Source organism: Crassostrea angulata, chromosome 3 (assembly GCF_025612915.1).
Source record: "Crassostrea angulata isolate pt1a10 chromosome 3, ASM2561291v2, whole genome shotgun sequence".
NCBI lineage: Eukaryota > Metazoa > Mollusca > Bivalvia > Ostreida > Ostreidae > Magallana > Magallana angulata.
The window spans coordinates 42,806,957-42,827,694 of record NC_069113.1 but is presented as its reverse complement, the minus strand read 5'-3'; the positions used below and the strand labels follow the sequence as shown (position 1 = coordinate 42,827,694).

Here is a 20,738-nt window from a genome sequence, read left to right as displayed (position 1 = left end):
CTGGTCTTTGTTCATCTAACATTTTCAGGCATGCCATCTATATACATGCAGTAGAGGAATAGGCTTGGACCTTAAACTGACCCATGTGGGACACCTGACTCTTCTGGTATTGGCCTCGATCACAGCTGACTGCATTCTGTCTTGGAGGAAGCTTTAAATCCACTTGTTTGTTAATATTGTCCTTTATTCCATATTGATCTAAACTATTCAGTTATATGATAAGGCAAACATCGCCAAAAGCTTTTCTGAAGTCTATGATTAGGCAGTCAGTCTGTTTGCCCTTGTCCAGATTCCTGGTGATGTCATGATAAGGAATCCGTGTTGGAGGGGGTTTAGGATACTGTGTTGATCGGCATGATATCTGATGCTGTTGATCACGACGTGCTCCATCAGTTTGCAAGCAATGCATATCAGCGACACTGGACGGTAATTAATGGCTTCGAATTTATTTCCCTTCTAATAGATTGGACAGACAAATGCAGTTTTCCAGATGTTCGATACTTCACCGGTGTCATTTGATTCCCTGAAAATGGTGGCAAGAATTAATGATATATGTGTTGCCGTTTCTTAAAGAATTCTTGGAGTGACGTTATCCGGTCCGAGTGCCTTGTGAGGGTTTAATTTTTTTAACAGTTTTTATGCCTGCTCTGTTATGTTAATCTCTGGCATTGTTTCAAAATCCCCTCTCATGTTGCAACTACTCTTGAAAATTTCTGTGGTTATTTCTGACTTCGATGAAAACGCCATTTGGAATTGCTTGTTTAGCCGGGTTATTTTCTGACTTCGATGAAAATGCCATTTGGAATTGCTTGTTAAGGATGTCCGCCTTGTCGACTGAATCTTGGTGAAAGGCGCCATCTGATTTAATAGGTGGGATGATGTTGTCATCAGCTTTTTTCTGTTTGATGTAAGTTCATAATTGTTTCATTCAGGTTCAGTGCTCTGAAGTACTGCTGCCCGCCTTGGGAGTAACAATGTCCTGAATGTACTGCCATGCGGTAGGCCTTCCTTTGCTGTCTCTGCTTTAATTTCCAGCTTTATTGTTTAATTGGTACTTCTCTTTTCTAAAGGGTGTTGTGATATTCTAAAATATTTATGCCATTTGTTGGCAGTGTCTGTATAAGTGATTGACAGCTGGTATGTGATATTTCGTTTTCGGATCTCATTTCAAAGAAATTTGACGTACCCCCCCCCCCCCCCACCCCCCACCCCCCCCCCCCCCCCCCCCCCCACACACACACACACACACTCAAATTTTTGGATCCGCGCGTGACGTTAATAGCATTTATAAAAAATGTTCTATATTCCACACAAAATAAAAATTGAAATTTAATTTAAAAAAATTTTCGACTTATTCAAACACTTTGCGAAGGATTTTTTTTAATTCCACGTGTATAGGTAAATGGGGAAAAAATAGGCTCGGGTTCGTTGTTTTCATAAATCGTAAACATGGTACGCCAAAAAAATAGGTGAGTTTTGAGTTTCTTTTTTTTTATCTGATTTTTTATGGCAAAAGGTAAATTTATGTTCAATTACACATGTTATTCTTTTATGTTTGAGTTAATTGAATAACTTTTCATTCGTCCGTGTTTACAGCAGGGATGTTGTACGTATGCAGGTCCAGTTCTTTCGTTTGGTTTTGATAACGTTAGCTTCATCCAACTATTCAGAGTGTATTGTCAAAGCTATTCATATGCAGCCTGTAACAAAAATGTTTATTTTAAGACAAAAAATCGCAATTTATTTAGTACTCATGTTTTCTCCATGGACCATTAAAAAGTAACTCAGCTTGGGCACCAACCCCTGTTTGTACGTGGTTTGAGTCCCATTTGGTGGTTAAATGCCCAGATGTTATACTTATTTTACCTACCAATTGCTTTATGATTAAACAATCATTTGAAAAATTCCACGTGTAGATTTTCCCGCACTTCTGTTTTTAAAAAAGGCCGAAAAAAATGCACCCCAAAAGTCGCATATAAATAAAGCCTTTATGTCTTCAAAAAAGATCAATTTTATTCAAAGTACGACATGGCCTCATTTCTGGAACTCTTTATTTTAAGGTAACTGACCTTTATATTTCATGCAAGTCGTACATGTAACTTTGAGATCATGAATCAATTACCCAAATACATTAAGAACATAAAGTGCAAAGTCTCTTAAAGACTAGAGACACAATTTGATGAGTTTTACATGCATTGTTTACAGAATAGTTCAAAGTTGAATATTATCACTGCACTGAAAGGCGATTTTTTGTACATGCTGAAAAAATGACACATTTTAGAAAAATGTTTGATTAGAGCTATTCTGAATAGCTTAATAAAGCTATATATCTAATTCAAGCTGTATAGCTAAATTAAGAGATTGGACTGGACCTGGTATGGTCATGATGTATTGTTTATGTTTATTCTCTTTCGAGAAGTAGATATGCATAGCATAAATTAGCATTTATTGAAGAAGGCTATCATTATGCCTGTCCTCTTGTCTTCTTAAGAGAATAGGTATACATCCCTGGTTTGCTGCATGTGTGCAGTGTTGTATTTCACTTGTGCTGAAAGTTCAAGTTTTTAATTCTTATGACATATTGTCTGGCATCCATCTGGAATAAATAGTCATGTACCATTAAATTCTTCGGACAACTTTCCACCATTACTTTACTTAATTGCCTTAGACTTACTCTTGAGCAGGCTAACTGACTTCGGAAAATGAAGTATATGTTAAGTTTATGTGCAGATCAAGAATCACCATTTTACATGTGAATATTAAGATTCCTCAAGGAACTTTATTTAGCAAACTACTTTTATATCAATTTCAGATATTTATTATGCGAGATAATTTACATAGATGGAAGAAGACTGCATAGAAACCTGCAACAGAGGGACATATACCACTGCGTTAGAAATGCCTTGGCCAAGGAGCATGGAGAATATGGAGTGGCTTTAGCATTAAGATCATTATCAAGTAGGGCCAAAATAGTGGGTTGTTTTTAAAATTAAAGATCAAGCAGTATGCAGATATTTAAATGATATAATTTGTCATTGGAGTGTTTAGTTTATATTTTGATGAGTCTTTAGATGTAGCTTTCATACATGGTTCATCATTTATTTGATTGTGAAGGAATTTCCAATACATGCTTAACTCATTAATATGACATACCCATATAGTTGTATTAAATGTAATTATGAATTGGGCCAAAAAATTCCCAGGCACCTTCGCATTAAGTCAAATGCCGCTGCATTGATCAATTTTATTAAGAATAGAGGAATATAAACTCAATTTTCAATATATGATATTCCCATTTGCTTAAATTCCAATAGAACTAATTTAAAACAAACCTGCCTGCCGCATTATATCTGAACATTTTTGGCTTGAGAAGCAGTACATTGATTTTTTTGTTTGGCTGTTGCGTTGTAACAATGCATAGACAAAAACCAACTTATATTATATCTGTATTTAAGGGAATAAAGAGAGAAAAGAAGGAAGAGAAAGATAGCAAGAGCTTATAAATCATGATAAAAGAATGGATTTTTCTACTTTTGTATCTTAATGTTAATTTTTGTAATTTTGTTTTAGTACAGGCATATTTCCATCCTAACATAGTGATGATCAGGGTCTCTAGGGATGCCCACAAGATGCTACAGTCTGCATTGTTTTTCATTCGGAAGATTGGACAATATGAGGCTTTCTTTAACACTCTCCATATATCAGGTAATTGTGGTGAATTGACAGAGGATATAAAACTCACAGTAATACATTGGTGTTTGTTTTGTTTTATTTGTCATAACTATAATATTATGATTATCCAGAAAAAAACTTTCTTTAGTACTGTAAACCAACTTTTATTCGCGTGCGAGAAATATTTACAAGGTTAGCGAGAGCCTTGTTGTCGCGAATATTTCTCGCCACGAATCAATCCTTTGTCTATAGTTTTTATAACAAAACAGGTCTGGATAAGGCTTGGTCGTGAACATTAGTAGTCGCGAACCAGTTTATTGTCAGTTAATCGCAAAATAAAGTTGTCGTGAATAAAAGTTGGTTTACGGTATGTTGTTTGAATAGATTTTGTTTGTTATCATAGGCACAATTCGGACATGTCAAAAGTTCTATGTTGGTTATCTCAGAAGAGAACTTCCAAAGCTTCTTAGAGAATGCAAAACTCCAGGTAACTAGTCTAGAGATAAATGTCTATCTACACCTCTGTGTGCTTCCTCTCATGTACTGAACAGTTTCTTTTCTATACCACTTACCGAGGCTATTTTTTATTTTCATATACATATAAAGTTGATAAAATTTATGTGTCATTTAGTAAGGACAGCAGTTCAATCTGCATGGTTTAGATATTATAACTTATTGACAGTTTTCAATACGTGAGTTAAGAATTATTAGAAATACCATATATATATTTTTCGCGACATCTTTCAAACCGCAAATTATTGAATACGCAAAAATTATATCCTGTATTATTTTATATAAGAAAATTTTAAAATCGCTATAATTGACAAACACAAATTAAAAATGTTACATATTTTCCCCATTTTCGCAAATTTTGTGACACGCAAAAATAAACGGATATAGGTATATATTTGAATGATATTTTGTGGGACAAAACAAACATTGACAGTTTTCAGTATGTGAATAATTAAATATTCAGTATGTGAATAATTAAATATTAAAGTTGTGGGACAAAATTAATACCAACAAAACTTGTTTGAGATACTGCCATACCAATGTTTTTGGGTGTTTTTTATTACATGTATAACAGTTCAAAAAAAGGCAATTTACTCTTAAAGAATAAAGACCATTCAATTTTTCTTTTTCAGAGGAGGAAAAGGAAGTGAAAAAGGCCATTTCTTCATGTGTTCCTGTTGAAGTGACCTGAATACAATATACTGTGCTGTTGTTTTATAGACTGACATTCAAACCTTGAGCACAGGGTCAAATCTAAACTCATTTCAAAACTGTAACCAAATTCTTAGAAATTTGGATGAGTTGCAAATGGTTTGAAGGATACAGTAAAATATGATTACTGGGAACATATGTCCTTCCTGTAAGAGCTATGATGTAGCATGTTGATTTAATATTGTAAAATAAAGATGCTGATTCAGTAAGATATTTCTTGTGTAACATAGCATCCTTTTCAATGCGTTACTAGAGTTTCATGCTGCTCTTATGCTACCGGTATTTTATCATTTATATGTAGTTAATCTTCAGTGTACTTTTATTTAAAGTGCAGCTATTTGCAAGAACCTGCCAAATAGATACTTATGAGCATATCAGACTTTATGAAGGTTTAATATGAATTCTTATGGATCACTAGAACATCGTTGGAGATTATGATTTTTATAGGTCATTTAAAGGTAAATAAAAAAGGTGGATTGCATTTTGAGCTTTTTTTTTTTTTGTTAATTCTAGTACAATATGCTAAAATATGATTTTAATGTGTAGAAGCATAGTTCAGCCTAGTACAGAAAAAAGCTGATATTTTCCTTCTTTGAAATGTTTATTGTGGGATGAAAAAAAACTATGGGATCTCTCTCTCTCTCTCTCTCTCTCTCTCTCTCTCTCTCTCTACAGTATTAAAACAAAAACTAAAAATGAGGAACACGTATTTAATATATATATTCATTTATAAGATATCAAAAATGCGCTATATTTTCAAATCATCATAATGCATAGACTTCCAAAATCCTAAGCAATCCAAAAGTAAATGTTATCAAATACATGTATTTAATGTACCAGGAAGTCATATACAGAAATACAAATGTTATCAAATACATGTATTTAATGTACCAGGAAGTCATATACAGAAATACAAGTTTACATGTACTAAAACTTTAAAGACATTACATGTCTACAACAAACTGACATACAGTGAAGCATGTTTGAAAAATTCTTACAAAAATAAACTTTAAACATGAGGTAACAGTATATACTAAACAAACACAAATATACAAATTACTATACTGATAGCTGATTAATAAGAGATTCATATATCTGATTTATTCTTTGGTGAAACTGTCCTCAATCAATAAAAGCACTAAACACATGACAATAAGCAAATAAAATTTGTTTTAAAACATTAGCAATTAACGTTCAGATCTTCCTCCTTTCTGTTTTAACGATATGGAGCTTTCTTTGTGTTACCGGTACACAGGTGGGAAGGACTCCCACAGTTCCATTGCTTTGTCTGTCAGAGTTTGGAATGTTATTCCTCTTTGGTTACAGATCCTCAGGGCAGATAATGCACACACACCCAGCAACACCATCATACCGCCACTAAGAACTTTTGTCAGTATCTAAAATCACATTTTAAAAACATAATATAATTGGTCTTACTAAAAACGCTAGTGGGGTTTTTCTTTTATAATTTAAACCAAATTTATAAATTTTAAAGACAATGGGTTCAATAAAAATGATGATTATTACAATACAAGAAAAAGTATTGGAGCAATTTTAAGAGGTCCTTTTAATTCACTTAATTAATGGCAAACTTTAGCGACCTAGTCGGAGGGGCATTGTTTCTAAACATGCAGCACTTCCCAGGCCTTTACCTTTCCCATATACAGGTTCATGTAATTTGCTTTATTGGTGCAGATGGGGAAAAACATCAGAACAGCTGCATTTATTAAATTATTTAATTTTTTTTAAAAATCCAATGGGTGTATAATAGAACAATATCTTTAAACTTTTGAAAATCTACTGGTATTGAGTGATAGGCAAAATAACTCTTTACCTCATCTTGATGTTTTCTTCTTGCAATACACAAATGATATCTTGTTCTGGTGAAGGCAACCTATAAGAATATTGACTAAATGTAATTCTAATAAATTTAATTACTTTTACATGTTCATTGTGTATAATACACAGTTTGTTTTAACATTAAATGATTCATAGACTTTTTAGTAAATTATTTCAAAGTGACATTGTTTCTTGGGGAAACTTTCCTTTATTAGGTTGATATAAATGATAAATTTGGAAGCTTCTATCTCCCCAACTGTAGTAGGGAACTTACCATTGTGTATAACGGTATCCAGGAATTTGGAAAGATGGTAAACAATAAGTTATCCAACTTTTTTCTCATCAAGAAGAGTTTAGAATTGACAGACTTCCTCATCTATAATAGATATAAACCATACATCTATATTTCTTCAGAGACAAAATTCAGTTAACAGAAAGTTAAAAACAACAAAATATCCATTTGACACCAGAAAATGAGTTTTTGCAGAGGCTAAGATAAGATAAATTCTTTTTTAATGGACCAATGTGGTTTTAATTCACAATTTGCATCAAGAAAAGTATATGAAATGTGTGCTACAAAATAAACTTCTGGCTCAGTTCTATGAGGTCTATAGATCAGTGTCTGGTTGGTTCTCTCTAGGTATGCTGTAAATGCCAATGTTATCTCATTTCTCTTCCTCTGTCACCTATAGCAAATTAGCTTTCTTATTATGCCTATATTTTGTGTATGCATTTTAAGTGGATTTAAACCCTTTACCAACCAAAGCTTGCAGGGTATGAAAGGTGATTCACATTTACAGGGGGCTTGTTAATTGTCTTTAACAGTCAGTCCATAATAATACATGAACAATCTTTCAAAAGACACAGTTTAACAAGGCAGCAATGAAGCAAATTATAAACTAGACTTCATGAAGATAGTGACCATTCCAAAGGGCCCCACTTAAATAATGAAAATGGCATAAAACGTTAAACCAAGCTCATTGCCCCTTACCAACAGGCTTTCGGATTTAATAAGAGCAAGATTAAGCCAATGGGAAATAATTTGTGGTCTAATACTGAATGTTAAAGAAATATGCTATGACCTTCACATTAAACCTTGAAACTTGGGTTAAGGTCATTGCACACCCTTTACCCAAAAACTCTGTTTATGTAAAGCATGATCCAGATAGGGCTAAGGGGAGAGTACGGTAAATATGATCTGAAATTTTGGTTTGATATGGCCTTGTCTGTTGACCTAGAAAAGTCATTGAAGGTCACTGCGAACCATTGTAACAAAAGCACTCTGTGGGTGATGTATGAGCTAGGTTAAACCAAGAGTAGAGAATATATGATCCTGACAATGATTTTTCAGATAATTCTGCTTTTACCTTAACTTTAAATCTACAATGGACAAAATATATAAGTCAAAAAGATATCTTAACCTAATTATTTGATTTATTTGCACTCACTGGCAGTATATGACTTCAGAAGTAATGCTACTTTTCAGAATTCAATAAAAATCAGTCATTTATTAAACTTTATGATGTCATATTTCTAAATTGTGGGCACTTAAATCAAAATGAAGATTATGAAAAAACTTCAAATGTATATATACCGGTATGTTGAAAGAAAACAAAGAATTACAGTAAAATGACAATGTTCATTTAAAGGGGCCATTTTAGGCTCAAATTATATACATAGTCCTTTACTTCAAGGTCACTGCACAACCTTTACCCAAAAGCACTCTTTAGGTGAAATATCAGCCAAATTGGGCCAATGGAGAGAAGATATGCTCCAAAAAAAAACTCAGATGGACAGATGAACAGAAGGACATGCGGATCGACTGATCACTGTAGGGCACCAGCAAAGTGGGGCATCAAAAATCTTTAACTTATAAAAGAGGGATACAAGTTTCTTTAAACAGTCTGGTGACCTAATATTATACCTCCACATAGTTGTACATGGCCAGATCACAGATAGCATGAGCATCCACTGTCCTAGTCTCGGAGTATGCCGGCAAAGCCTTGGCTAAAATTACAAAGCAAATTAAAAGATGAGGAGTAATCCATTGCTTATTTTTGTGCATTTTTTTTTAAACAAAAACAAGATTTAACAAATATCTAAGATTTCCGTGAACTTACAAAAATCATTCTTATATAGGTCCAGCATTTCATCCAAAGCAATACAGTCTTCAAATCCCTGTTTTGTAATAAAAGATTATTAATAATTATTACTCACAATGAATATGTCTATTAATTATTGTTACCCATTGCCAAGTGTGTTGCTAACGCTGAGGGTAATAGAACGTATAACCAACTGCATCTAAACCAATCAGATTTCAATATTTAACATGAAAGTGTAATAAAATGATTTGTTACATGCGCGTAAATTATGCGCGTACGGTTCGCCATAGAATTCACATATTTCTATATAAAAGCAGTAAAAATTTCTCTAAATTAAGACATTCAGTATATAATAATAAATTAAATAGAGCCTGCTTGGGAGGATAACAGTTGAAATTGACACCCCTCAAAAACCATTGTCAACCTCCGCCTCGCGTCGGTTGACAATGGTTTTCTCGGGTGTCAATTTTAACTGTTACCCTCCCAAACAGGCACTATTTATATAATACTGTATAGAACCTACCATCAAGTACTGTATATTTATAGAGTACATGCTTAGTACATGTTTGAGTACAAGTAAAACAAAAAGTCTCCATACTTACCGCATTCATTCCCTGGCCGTAGAATGGTACCATGGCATGTGCTGCATCTCCCATTATCAGTCCTTTGTCTTCAACATGGTAGGGTGAGCACTGAAATACATGTACATAGAACTGTATGATATAAACATCCTCATAAATTTCTAATGTATTTCAATGAATCGTATGCTGTGAAGCACTCATCTTGTTTGTATCTATGCAAATTTATCATGTTTACAGTTGATTATCAAAGGATTACTATGTATAGAGCGCTTAAAAGTCAATTCTTACTTCCAAAGACCTTCTACATTGTACTGGTAAGTGACCATGGCTGGTATAATTTGAACTGGTTATTTGACTAACCTACATGTAATATACATCAAGAGAGTATATGTTGTATGAATTCAGTTACCTTTATGGATACCATGGGTAAAGCTTTACTGGACATGAATATTTGTTTCAGGGTTTCTCTATAAACAACAAAAATCACATGATGTCTTATAGGTCAATATTAGTACAAGTATCATAAATAATAGCAACTAAGTGGGATCCTTCTAATTAAATAGACACAAAAGCACTTTCATCTTGAGAGCTGATTTTGACTATTCAGACCAAAAGTTACAAATTCTCCCTTATAAAGTAATGACCATAACTTTTCCAACTTATAGAAAGGTGGAAAAACTGACGTCATTTCTTAAATTTTTCTTTTTAATTAAAATGTGTTAATAAATAAGGTCCTCACTCTCCCATCAGTGGAATAGAATCAGGGAATTTGTCTCTGAAGAAGTTCATAAGATCCTCCTCTGTCTTAATACTGTTGAAAATTTCAAAAGGCATGAAGAGAGTGCATGTGAAGGATTTGTCCAGATTGGGTAAGGCGATCATCATGAATTCATTCCTTGGCCATATGTGGAGATAGTTTGTTTCCATCAGATACTAGAGTAGTTACAAAAATATATTAATTAGTGATATTAATTAACACATCCCATACAAAAAAAAGTTACACTTAGTCATAACTTTTCTGTAACTAAAGTGTAACTTTTATGTACCTAAGATTTAGGCACATAAAAGTTATAACTTTTTTGTACCTAGATTGGACTTAAACTTTTTGCCCTATAACTAAAATGTACCTACATTGAACTTAGAAATTTCTTAGTATAACTAAAATGTACCTACATTGAACTTAGAAACTTTTCAGTATAACTAAAATGTACCTACATTGAACTTAGAAACTTTTCAGTATAACTGAAATGTACCTACATTGAACTTAGAAAATGTTCAGTATAACTGAAATGTACCTACATTGAACTTAGAAACTTTTCAGTATAACTAAAATGTACCTACATTGAACTTAGAAAATGTTCAGTATAACTGAAATGTACCTACATTGAACTTAGAAACTTTTCAGTATAACTAAAATGTACCTACATTGAACTTAGTCAATTTGTGAATGTGTTTGGACTTTGTCATTTTTACACTAAAAATTTAAGAGTATCTTATCCAAGAGGTTCAAGTCTAAAGTAGACTTTTATCACAATAAATCTAAAAACTAATATAAAATATCGTTATATCTTTGTTTTTTATAAAAATCACGATAAGTGGGGGGGGGGGGGGGGGGGGTAGATGTAGGTTGATCACACACTGGGTAGTAAAATCACTAAGATTTGTTTGAAAACAATGACATAACCATTATAACGGGAATCCAGTCCATCAATTGCAACACAAACACCTGTCCAAAATTTTATTGTTTTTATAAGGCAGAAACAGGAAATCACTTTCCGCCTGAACGCACACACATCCCAAGTTAACAGTAAAGGGTGTCTAAAGAGGTCATGCTTAGTCCGTGCTGTGATGACACTGATGTTTGTTTAAGATAAAAAGTTGATGTGTGTGTTTTGACCAGCAGACATTTTTTATTTTGCTCCTGCAAGCATTATTTTGTTATCGGTCTCTTGAACATCATTAGACATATTACGATTTCGTTTAAACACTGTTAAATACTAAGGGGTAGCATCAACTTTATATTATCACTGAAAATTTTTCCAACTTTTCATGGCCTACCCCATGAAGAAAGGAATAGAGTAGATTTCTAGAAATTGATTCAGAATTTTCCCACGACATCGAATGCATGCGAAGAAAAGGGGGGCTGGGGAGGGGTGGTAGCATTGTTTGTTATTATGAGATGGGTTCATCATATTTATTCACATATTTCATTAATAGACATGCTGTTAACAAAGAACAGTACTGCTATTTCCATCTGTATGTTTTCCCAGTACAAGCCTATCTCTCATCGTAATTTATAACAGCACATAGCTATAAGGACTGTGTTATAAACTTTGGGAAACATGTTTTATTTAAATAAGGTGTTATAATTTTTGGTTTTACATATTCATCAATTGTAAAAATGCATTGGTATTTAAATTGATTTAGTTTTTAAAATTCCCTCAAATTATTCAAAATGGCGGCTCTTGAGACCGGAAATGCCCAGTTTTGATGATCGGTTAATAAACTAACATGTTGTAAGGAAAGAAAATATTACTAAAATTTGTTTCAATTAAATGCAGAATTCTTTAGATAATATTAAGTTAATAATATTGTTTTTTAACCAAAATAAATTTTAAAGATTTATCCCGGTATTAATCGTGGCTGTATCGTGATTGGCCAAAATTTCAAACTTTGACTTTCGTGAATTCTGATTGGACAATTGCCATTCCGCCATCAAATTTTGAAATGGGCAAAGAAGACAGGAGTTGTTGTGAAGATTTTCCTGATTTTTTCAAGAAATATGCAGAATCACAGCGTGTTGTATGTAGTAATGAAACTGCAAGCAGTGGTTTCATAAAGATAGACATGCTTAAGACCTGGATGATATGGCTTTAGTTGTGGATGACCATTTCCATTCAGGGTAAGTCTGATGTACAAACAAGTCATTTTAAATAATTCATTTGTGTTTGCTTATCTCAATTTCTATATTATTGCTTTGCACTTAGAAATGAATTACATTTGGAATATTTCTAGAATTCTAATAAGAAGTGCATGATTTTATCATCTATATCAAAGTCTATGCAGCCATGTATATCTAGTGATGTACATTCTATATGTAATCAAATTATGGCCGACTCTTTTAAAAAGAGTATCATTGTATTGCAGAAAAAATCCCAACCAAGTCCAGCTAGCAGACTGTACACCAGATTGAAGATACATCATTAATACAAGATGAAAAAAGTAAGTGTGTGTGTTTATCAAGTAAAGATATACAGATTTTAAATTTTTAACCATATATTATGTATATCTTTTAGTAAATGAATTATTGTAAATCTGAGAATATAATGGCAACTGCATGCTGTATCAATGTTGACCTTTTTTTAGAGGGGGGGGGGGGGTTACTAGGTCAACAGAGAATTGAAAAGTTTTACTGATATTTAATAATAATTTATGCTACATATATTGAAAATTGTCAAACAGTATCATGTTTTAAATATTATTGCCTTCTTTTAGATAATGGAGGACGAGGATAATACTATGAAAGAGATCATATGCAAGAGCAACCGTTCCCATAGAAATACATGCAGCCATGTAAAAAGAAACCAGTTTTCACCTGCCAGGTGCTGGTCACATATATATTCAACTTGGTATGCTATATAATTTTCTGTTTTAAGTATAAGGTAGTTGTCAAGGATTTTAACAGTTACAATGAAAGTACATGTAGTAAGAAATTGCCATAATGAAACATTCTTTTTTATACATTTTAGGAAGTTCAACAGATTCAAGAAACAGATCCAGTTGTTTGCTGATAAATTACTGCAGGTCATTGGTATCATCTAGAACCAGGACTGTTTTAAAAATCATACTAGTATGTTTGGAACAAAATCATGCTAGTATATGTTAGGAATTTAACCTAAAACATGCTTTAATTATGAAGGTTTTGGTCAAATTTTGGTTTACAAAATAATGTTTTTCAAAAACTTTCTATTCAAATTTAGCAAGAACATTAGACACACATGTAACCCCAAATGGTTTTATGTTAGATTATTGCTTTATTTAAAAAACTTGCATATAGGGTCTGTAATGATTTGAGATAATTATGTAAACAATAAAATGCTTTTTTGGTGACATATGCGGGATATGAATGTAGCGACATTGCAGAAAAAATACATTACCCGCATTAGCGAGTTATGTAAATTTTTTCTGCAATCATTGCTCCCTTCATTACCTGCATGAATCGTCAAAGAAAGTTATATTGTTTATATTTACATCTTTCTTTTAACAAATTAATAAATTGTTTGTAAAGAGTAAGTTAAATTTACTATATTATTTTTAATGTGCATCAGTACGTTAGCTAAAAGAAACAGCCAAATTGTCTTCAATGGGAATGTGAGTCTGCATTGATATCCTGATTATTTCAATGATTTTTCTAAGGTCATTGTAGGTTTCGACCAATCGTGAAACAAGGCGTTAACTATAAGTTTCCATAAGAAATGGAGGAAAGCATACTCATTAGATGTAAATATAATTCAGTAAACATATTGATTAACATAAACATTGACTTGTGTTCTTCTGCTCACATGAACAGATATGATTTTAAATTCCTATTCAAGAGCAAAAACAATTTGATGAAAAGTTCATGTCAACATTAGGGACTTTTTTTTCATCAGTATAACACCTGTACATGTACCTGGGGTTTTTTTTTTATCTGAAGTTTATGATACAGATAGATATTTTTTGCCTACATCTGTAATTTTTCTGTGTAACTTTTTTGTACCTACATCTATAACTTTTCTGTACCTAAACAATAACTTTTCTGTAACTTTATGTATAACTTTTCTGTACCTACATCTATAACTTTTCTGTACCTAAATGATAACTTTTCTGTAACTATATGTATAACTTTTCTGTACCTACATCTATAACTTTTCTGTACCTAAATGATAACTTTTCTGTAACTATACGTATAACTTTTCTGTACCTAAATGATAACTTTTCTGTAACTATATGTATAACTTTTCTGTAACTATATGTATAACTTTTCTGTACCTACGTCTATAACTTTTCTGTACCTAAATGATAACTTTTCTGTAACTATACGTATAACTTTTCTGTACCTAAATGATAACTTTTCTGTAACTATATGTATAACTTTTCTGTACCTACATCTATAACTTTTCTGTACCTAAATGATAACTTTTCTATACCTATATGTATAACTTTTTTGTACCTAAATGATAACTTTTCTGTAACTTTAATTTGTAACTTTTTTGTACCTAAATGATAACTTTATTATAACTTTTTGATAACTTTTTTATACCTATTTATTTTTATGAAAAAAATAAATTGTCAATAGTTACACTCTAGTTATGACTTTTTTGTACTTAAGCAAAAAGTTACAATATAGGTATAACTTTTTGATGCTAATTTGGAACCATAATTGATCAGATGGTTCCAAATTGTGCTAACTTAGTTATGACTTTTTTGTAACTTTTTTAAGGGCTCATAGGTATAACTTTTTAGTGCTTTTTTTTTGTATGGGATTGAATTAAATATATAGACACAACTTCCCATGATGAACAAGAATTTCAATTTTAATTGACAAATACTTTTTCTCTTTCACAATCTGCATTAAACCTATCAATAAGAACAATCACTTCCATACATATCTGCATTATTTTACATATTTTAATTTTTCAAATTGCAGAAAACATGATTTTTAAATTTACTTCATCTTTGGGAGATGGAGGGATTGTCAATTCCATATATCCATGGGGAATGTACTGTTGCTGGTAATCCAGCAGTGTGGCTTTCATCATCTCTTTACGCACACCTGAGAAAGCTCCATCATTACCCACAATTAGGTCTACTGTCTTTTTGATCCTCTTTCCTTCATTGCTAAATTGTCAAATTGATATCATATAAAGGAATGTAGATTTCCAACAATTCATATGCAAAACAACAAAAAAACTGTTCCAAACTAATATCTTCAATCTATCATATATTAACATTTTGACAACTATGATTGATCAATTTCAGTTCCATCAATCTCTCTCTCAATCATCTCTCTCTCTCTCTCTCTCTCTCTCTCTCTCTCTCTCTCTCTCTCTCTCTCTCTCTCTCATCCTCAGCCTCAAAATAATATTGTTATGATCCTAAAGATCTTTTTTTGTTCAATTTTTATCACTCTCTTTTCTTTTTTAGATTAATAGAAAATGTTGACATTAAAATTAAGGGATCAGCCCCCAGGGGTTAAGTTGTTCCTGGTGAAGATTATTTATATTGTTACAATTTTAAAATCACTTTGTTTAAATTTTGCAGAACGTTAATGGTGAAATCTTTTCTGTGCATAACTAAAATGCAAAAGTGTGTTAATTGTTACGATTATAGTTTAACACTTACTTAATGAACTCCGCTTCTCCCGTTTTAAAATCACAGCTAACCAGTTTATGTTCAAAATGACAGGTCACATTTGGGTTCTTTTCAGCAGCTGTCAAATTACAAACACCAGAATTCATTCATAAATGCCAGTACGCTATATCTAGAAGATTGTGAAAAAACAAAGCATTGGTGTTTATCTATCAACACAACTGTCCCTTATTTCAGGAAGTTTTAGCACAAGAGTAGACAAGTTACTTTGTTTAAAATATTCTAGATGAATACAAAGAATGAAACTATTGAAAGGAATGGTACAGAGGTTGTGTTCAGGCTGCAAAATTATGTGTATTGTTTATTATTTATGTGTACCTGCGAGTATAAAGTCATCACAATATGACTGTGTACAGTAATACATGTACTTATTTGCACACAATGTCATGTCCCTAAACTACCACATGTACTATTCATCAATAACTTTGATAGCAGGAAATTCGTGCACCCAATTATGCCTTTGGGATTTTAGTTTGAGCTAATTGATACAGGCACGCAGCATCAAGGGGAACCTGCCCCCTCCCCCCTTACACTTTTTCTCACACTGAGTAGAGATTTTTTTTTAATTTACATGTATAAAATTGAATTATAGACTAATTGCAGTTGGCCCCTCCATTGTTGGAGGGAGCATATAAAAAAGGGAAGAAAAATAAGGAAATTAAGGGGAATAAAGATGCCCCCCTCCATTGTTTCCAAAATGATGCTACGTGCCTGTACTGATACATAATAGAAGACCACAAATGGAGTACATATTACTGTAACGTACAGAAGTTCCCGAATATGAAAATTCAATTTTGCTTTATATTATAGAATTACATAGTTGTACACATGTTACCTGTCAGAAGTACTTCATTTAATCTTCTCCTATCTACGGACATGATGTACTGAAAAATCATCCAAGAATTCAATTACTGATATCTCTTAAAAGGATTATAAAGATAGTTGATAAATAACTATAAGTCTTCTTAGTTGAAAAAGTAAAGATTTCTTTTTCGCTTGAAATAAATTTGATGAGGTTCCTTTTTTTAAACTCCTGGTGACCCTTTTGATGAAAATGAAAGAAAACTAGAACTGTATGAATAAATCAATACACAGGCAAGTACTTGTTTCTGTGATTAAGTTTACCCCATAGGTAAGGTACACTATAAGGTGAACTTTTTTTCATAGATCAAAGCAAGCACCTTTGGCTTATATAATACCTCCTGCAAGACTTGTTTCAAGTGCAATGTGAATTTCCTCAATTAAAGACAATTATTATTAATAAAAGTTTAGAATTTTTTATAAAATCTCCCTACAATTTACTGTGGTTTCATTTATATTCAAGGGTATCAATTTTCGTGGTAAAAGTGAAAAACACAGTTTCAAGGATACGTAAATTCGTGGCAAATGATCCTATTAATACAAACTGTTCGTTGAAATTGCACTTCAATGAACATTTATTTTCAAGGATAAACTGAACAACAAAATCCATTAAAATTGGTATACGACCAATATTGATGAAACTACACTATTTCAATCAAATTAAAAAAATAACAAAATGTCACTGTAGATAATACTTTTACTCTTATATACACAATTAATCCATATCTAATATGCTGATCCAATTTTTTCCTGAATATGCAGGTTCGTGTACTAATATGTATACACACAATAACAATTCTCATTTCATGAAGGTAAGTTCTTGAAAACTGCTGCATCTAATGCACCGGTCTTAAAGGTAATACTTTCCAAGTCTTAACAGATTCAATTCATCTTTTCAAAATTCCCTTATTTCCCAAACTTTGTTTGTACTTTGCAGTGATATAATAATATCTTATTGATCCTCACCTGATCTTCCTTTCCATACAAGATAGGCCGTCTTGATCCATCCGGGTCATGTATCATCCGGGCATGCATAGGGATGCCATTCTCCAGCACGGTATCCTCCAATCCTACCATACGCAATGCAGTGCGACCTCGCGTGGAGAGGGCCAGATTGATGCTCCGCCCCTTAACATGCTCTGCTTTTCTTATATCTGCCAAAAAGTACATATTTAAATTATGGAAACTATTTGTTGAGTTTGACTAGTTTACAAATAAACAAGTCAAGAGTGAAGAATGCTTCCGTATTTTTCCTCCTTTCTGCATTATACATATTAAACAGACATGGTCATGACAATATGTATATACATAATGATACGCATACTAATTGTACATATATATGCATAATTTATTATTACTGTAGATCCTTACCAGCATTTTCTTTCTCTTTTTTTTGTGCTTCTAATGTATTTTACATGGATATAAATCCTTGCATTTAATTAGAAATCTACAGTACCGGGGTATATATTGTATTCAAGAAGCAAGCTTAAATGTTTTCTTACCACTTCTTTTTTCATATAGATCTACAATAAAGCCCCTTTTGGCCAGAAAACACGTATTCAAAGCACCAACCTACGAAAAGAAAATAAGAGTATTTAGAGATTTAGTTAAACCCTTTTTTGTTATAAATTGGTAAATGTTATTAATACATGTATCCTTGACAACTTTTAAACAAATGACTATAAGAATATTAAACTTTTGCTATTATATCAGTGTATTTCTGCATGAGCAAGATCAACTGTGCAAATATAGTTACATGAATCCTCATTATGACGGGTCAAGGGGACCTTTGAACTTCAGGGGTAGGGTAGGTTGGAGCATGCCGCATCATGATATGATATTATTTCTTTTTCTCACTTTTGTTACTAAAATATGGCATTTAATAATGATATGCAACAAATGAATTTTGTTACATAACGTTAGTCATCTGCTTTTCTATATTCAATCAATGAAAAATGCTCTCAATACACGTATTTGTTCATGACAATAACCAAGTTTGCCTTTGTGTCTAAAAACTTCCTTGCCATATCTGCATGTTCTTGACAATATGACGGATAAACATCACAAACTTCAATTAAATTTTTTTTCCATTTTATCGAAATGACGATTTTAAAATCAATTTTACAGCTCACATATTTTTGATGCTAAGGTATTAATGATAAGAGCCTAAAGGTACCTCAGATTTAAGACTTCATTTAAGAAATATTTTTTTCATTTAAGAAATATATTTTCCTTAAAAAGCTTCCTTATATAAACTAATATCTTTATTGCCCACTTCTGTATGTAATATCATTCAATTGATTACAAAAAAACTTACAAATCAATACCAACTTTTATTAAAATTTCTTAATGTACATGTCTTCATATGTTTACCATGTGCCATGTAATTATTCCAGAAAATCAATTTAAAAAATGAACTCAAATTGCATGACCCTGATACTAAAGTGACAATATGATACTTGTATTGTGGGCCCTCAAGACGATCAATACCATCGATGTATCATTATATTGTTACAACTTTAATGTGATAAATACTTTATATCTAAATGTAAAGTGTGAGAATTGGTGTTTTTTTATTATCAACTGAGTTACATGTATTGAATATCAATATATAATATTATTATGTATATTGCCTCAAAACGGCAGTGTAATCTAACTACATGCACTAGATCAGATTGGAAATAACGTGAATAATTAAATGAAATATAATATTGCATTCAAACTCACTATTTTTCACACAAAGGACACATTGCTCAAAGTTCAAAATTAATTTTAAAATAAACCAACACATATATAGTAAACCCCCCCCCCCCCCACAGACCTCCAGCTAAAAAAAAACCTAATCAAGGTCGAATTGATACAGTTTAATCTCCCTCATCATGCTCATAACATTTGAAGGTTGGGGGAGGGGGTCATGTGATAGATGGAACACTTTGACATGTCATTATTTTATAAAAGTGTTTGTACCATTTTATGATATGCATCAAGTGCAATATGTCACATAGTGACCTATAGCTAGCTTGTTTGGAACATATACTTCAAAATGTCCAATAGATCTCCTTGGTTTCATGATATCATTTGCAGGACACAGACAATGTTGAACATTAAGACAAATATTTTTTCCTTGTTAGTTGAAATAAACGTCTTTTATGATATACTATCATAACTATTAAACATATGCAATTAATCTAAGCTTACATAGCCCCCCCCCCCCCTCTCCTTTTTTCTCAGCTCCATGAAAAAACTTCAAAATACTGCAGGCCCAGTATAGAAGTTCTCTGCTTGAATGTGTGTCATGTGTTGTTTTGTACATGACCAACATAAGACAGGCATCAATATTCCTGATGAAATCACATGACCTCCACAATCTATGAAAGAGGTATAACTATATGTGTGTACATCTATGTTCAGCCAGGGCTGTCCTTGAATAGGCTACAGTTGTAAATTCTCTGTTGAAATTTTTTATGCGCGCAAACCATGTATACAGTTAACAGTTACATAATTGAAATTTCTCACTTTTTTCTCTTAAAAACGCATGCACGTCTTAATGATTTACGACCCTTTTCAAAAACTTAATTCATATGCAAATTATAATTACCATGAAGGCCCCGCAAAAAATTATAAATGTACACTTTTAAAACAATGCACATATTCTTATTAAAGACGGTAGTTATAAACAGTAGTTTTCAAAAAAAACGAACTATGTGTATATTTTAAAACTTTCACAATATCCAAGACCATGCGTGTGTTTACATAAATAGCATTAATTGCCAGTTCCCCAATTATATACCATAGCACTGTAACTAATCATAGAGACAAATGCATTAAATTGGGTCATATAATATAAAAGTAAACTCACCAGTCCACCGCCGACAACAACAACATGAGGTTTCCTCTCCGACATAGCTGTTATAAAAGCTTTCAGCAGTTCTGTTTCAGTTTGGTCTGTGTGTTAACGACCTTCACCCACACGCATAGCACTTCGTTGAGTCCGAATTCTATTGGCTGAGTGACACACACCTCCAAGAGCCTAATAGGCGGATCCGAT

General features: G+C 32.4%; 2 protein-coding genes and 1 long non-coding RNA gene across 6 annotated transcripts; 2 read left to right on the top strand and 1 right to left on the bottom strand.

The window, feature by feature from the left end:
• The first annotated feature begins 388 nt into the window (after positions 1-388).
• Positions 389-5,377, top strand: LOC128176677 (ribonuclease P/MRP protein subunit POP5-like). Of its 4 annotated transcripts, none has more exons than XM_052843169.1 (5): positions 389-426; positions 2,813-2,958; positions 3,571-3,705; positions 4,076-4,159; positions 4,818-5,377. In XM_052843169.1, the coding sequence occupies exons 1-5, from the start codon at positions 404-406 to the stop codon at positions 4,874-4,876; spliced, it is 447 nt and encodes a 148-aa protein (XP_052699129.1). In that variant the 5' UTR covers positions 389-403; the 3' UTR covers positions 4,877-5,377. The 4 variants fall into 4 exon arrangements, with proteins under 4 accessions (XP_052699129.1, XP_052699131.1, XP_052699133.1 ...); XM_052843171.1 differs by lacking the exon at positions 389-426 and adding an exon at positions 861-907; XM_052843173.1 differs by lacking the exon at positions 389-426 and adding an exon at positions 979-998.
• Positions 5,378-5,762: 385 nt separating this feature from the next.
• On the bottom strand, positions 5,763-20,702 carry LOC128176676 (kynurenine 3-monooxygenase-like). Its single transcript, XM_052843168.1, has 14 exons — positions 20,550-20,702; positions 18,193-18,262; positions 17,657-17,844; positions 16,665-16,713; positions 15,803-15,890; positions 15,130-15,298; positions 10,158-10,351; positions 9,828-9,885; positions 9,440-9,529; positions 8,856-8,913; positions 8,660-8,742; positions 7,010-7,111; positions 6,731-6,790; positions 5,763-6,293 (listed from the first exon to the last, which is right to left on the bottom strand). The coding sequence occupies exons 1-14, from the start codon at positions 20,592-20,594 to the stop codon at positions 6,138-6,140; spliced, it is 1,410 nt and encodes a 469-aa protein (XP_052699128.1). The 5' UTR covers positions 20,595-20,702; the 3' UTR covers positions 5,763-6,137.
• Positions 11,992-13,369, top strand: LOC128176678 (uncharacterized). Its single transcript, XR_008242800.1, has 4 exons — positions 11,992-12,320; positions 12,566-12,640; positions 12,914-13,047; positions 13,168-13,369. It is a non-coding gene; the product is annotated as an uncharacterized LOC128176678 (long non-coding RNA).
• Positions 20,703-20,738: the final 36 nt, after the last annotated feature.

Coding starts and splice junctions, on each gene's coding strand:
- LOC128176676 (XM_052843168.1), bottom strand. CDS start 20,594: ATGTCGGAGAGGAAACCTCATGTTGTTGTTGTCGGCGGTGGACTG. Junction 9,886..10,157: donor TCTATTCCACTGATGGGAGA/GTGAGGACCTTA, acceptor TGTTGTTTATAG/AGAAACCCTGAAACAAATAT. Junction 6,294..6,730: donor GAAGAAAACATCAAGATGAG/GTAAAGAGTTAT, acceptor ATGTGATTTTAG/ATACTGACAAAAGTTCTTAG.
- LOC128176677 (XM_052843171.1), top strand. CDS start 876: ATGATGTTGTCATCAGCTTTTTTCTGTTTGAT. Junction 908..2,812: donor TCAGCTTTTTTCTGTTTGAT/GTAAGTTCATAA, acceptor TATCAATTTCAG/ATATTTATTATGCGAGATAA. Junction 3,706..4,075: donor TAACACTCTCCATATATCAG/GTAATTGTGGTG, acceptor TTGTTATCATAG/GCACAATTCGGACATGTCAA.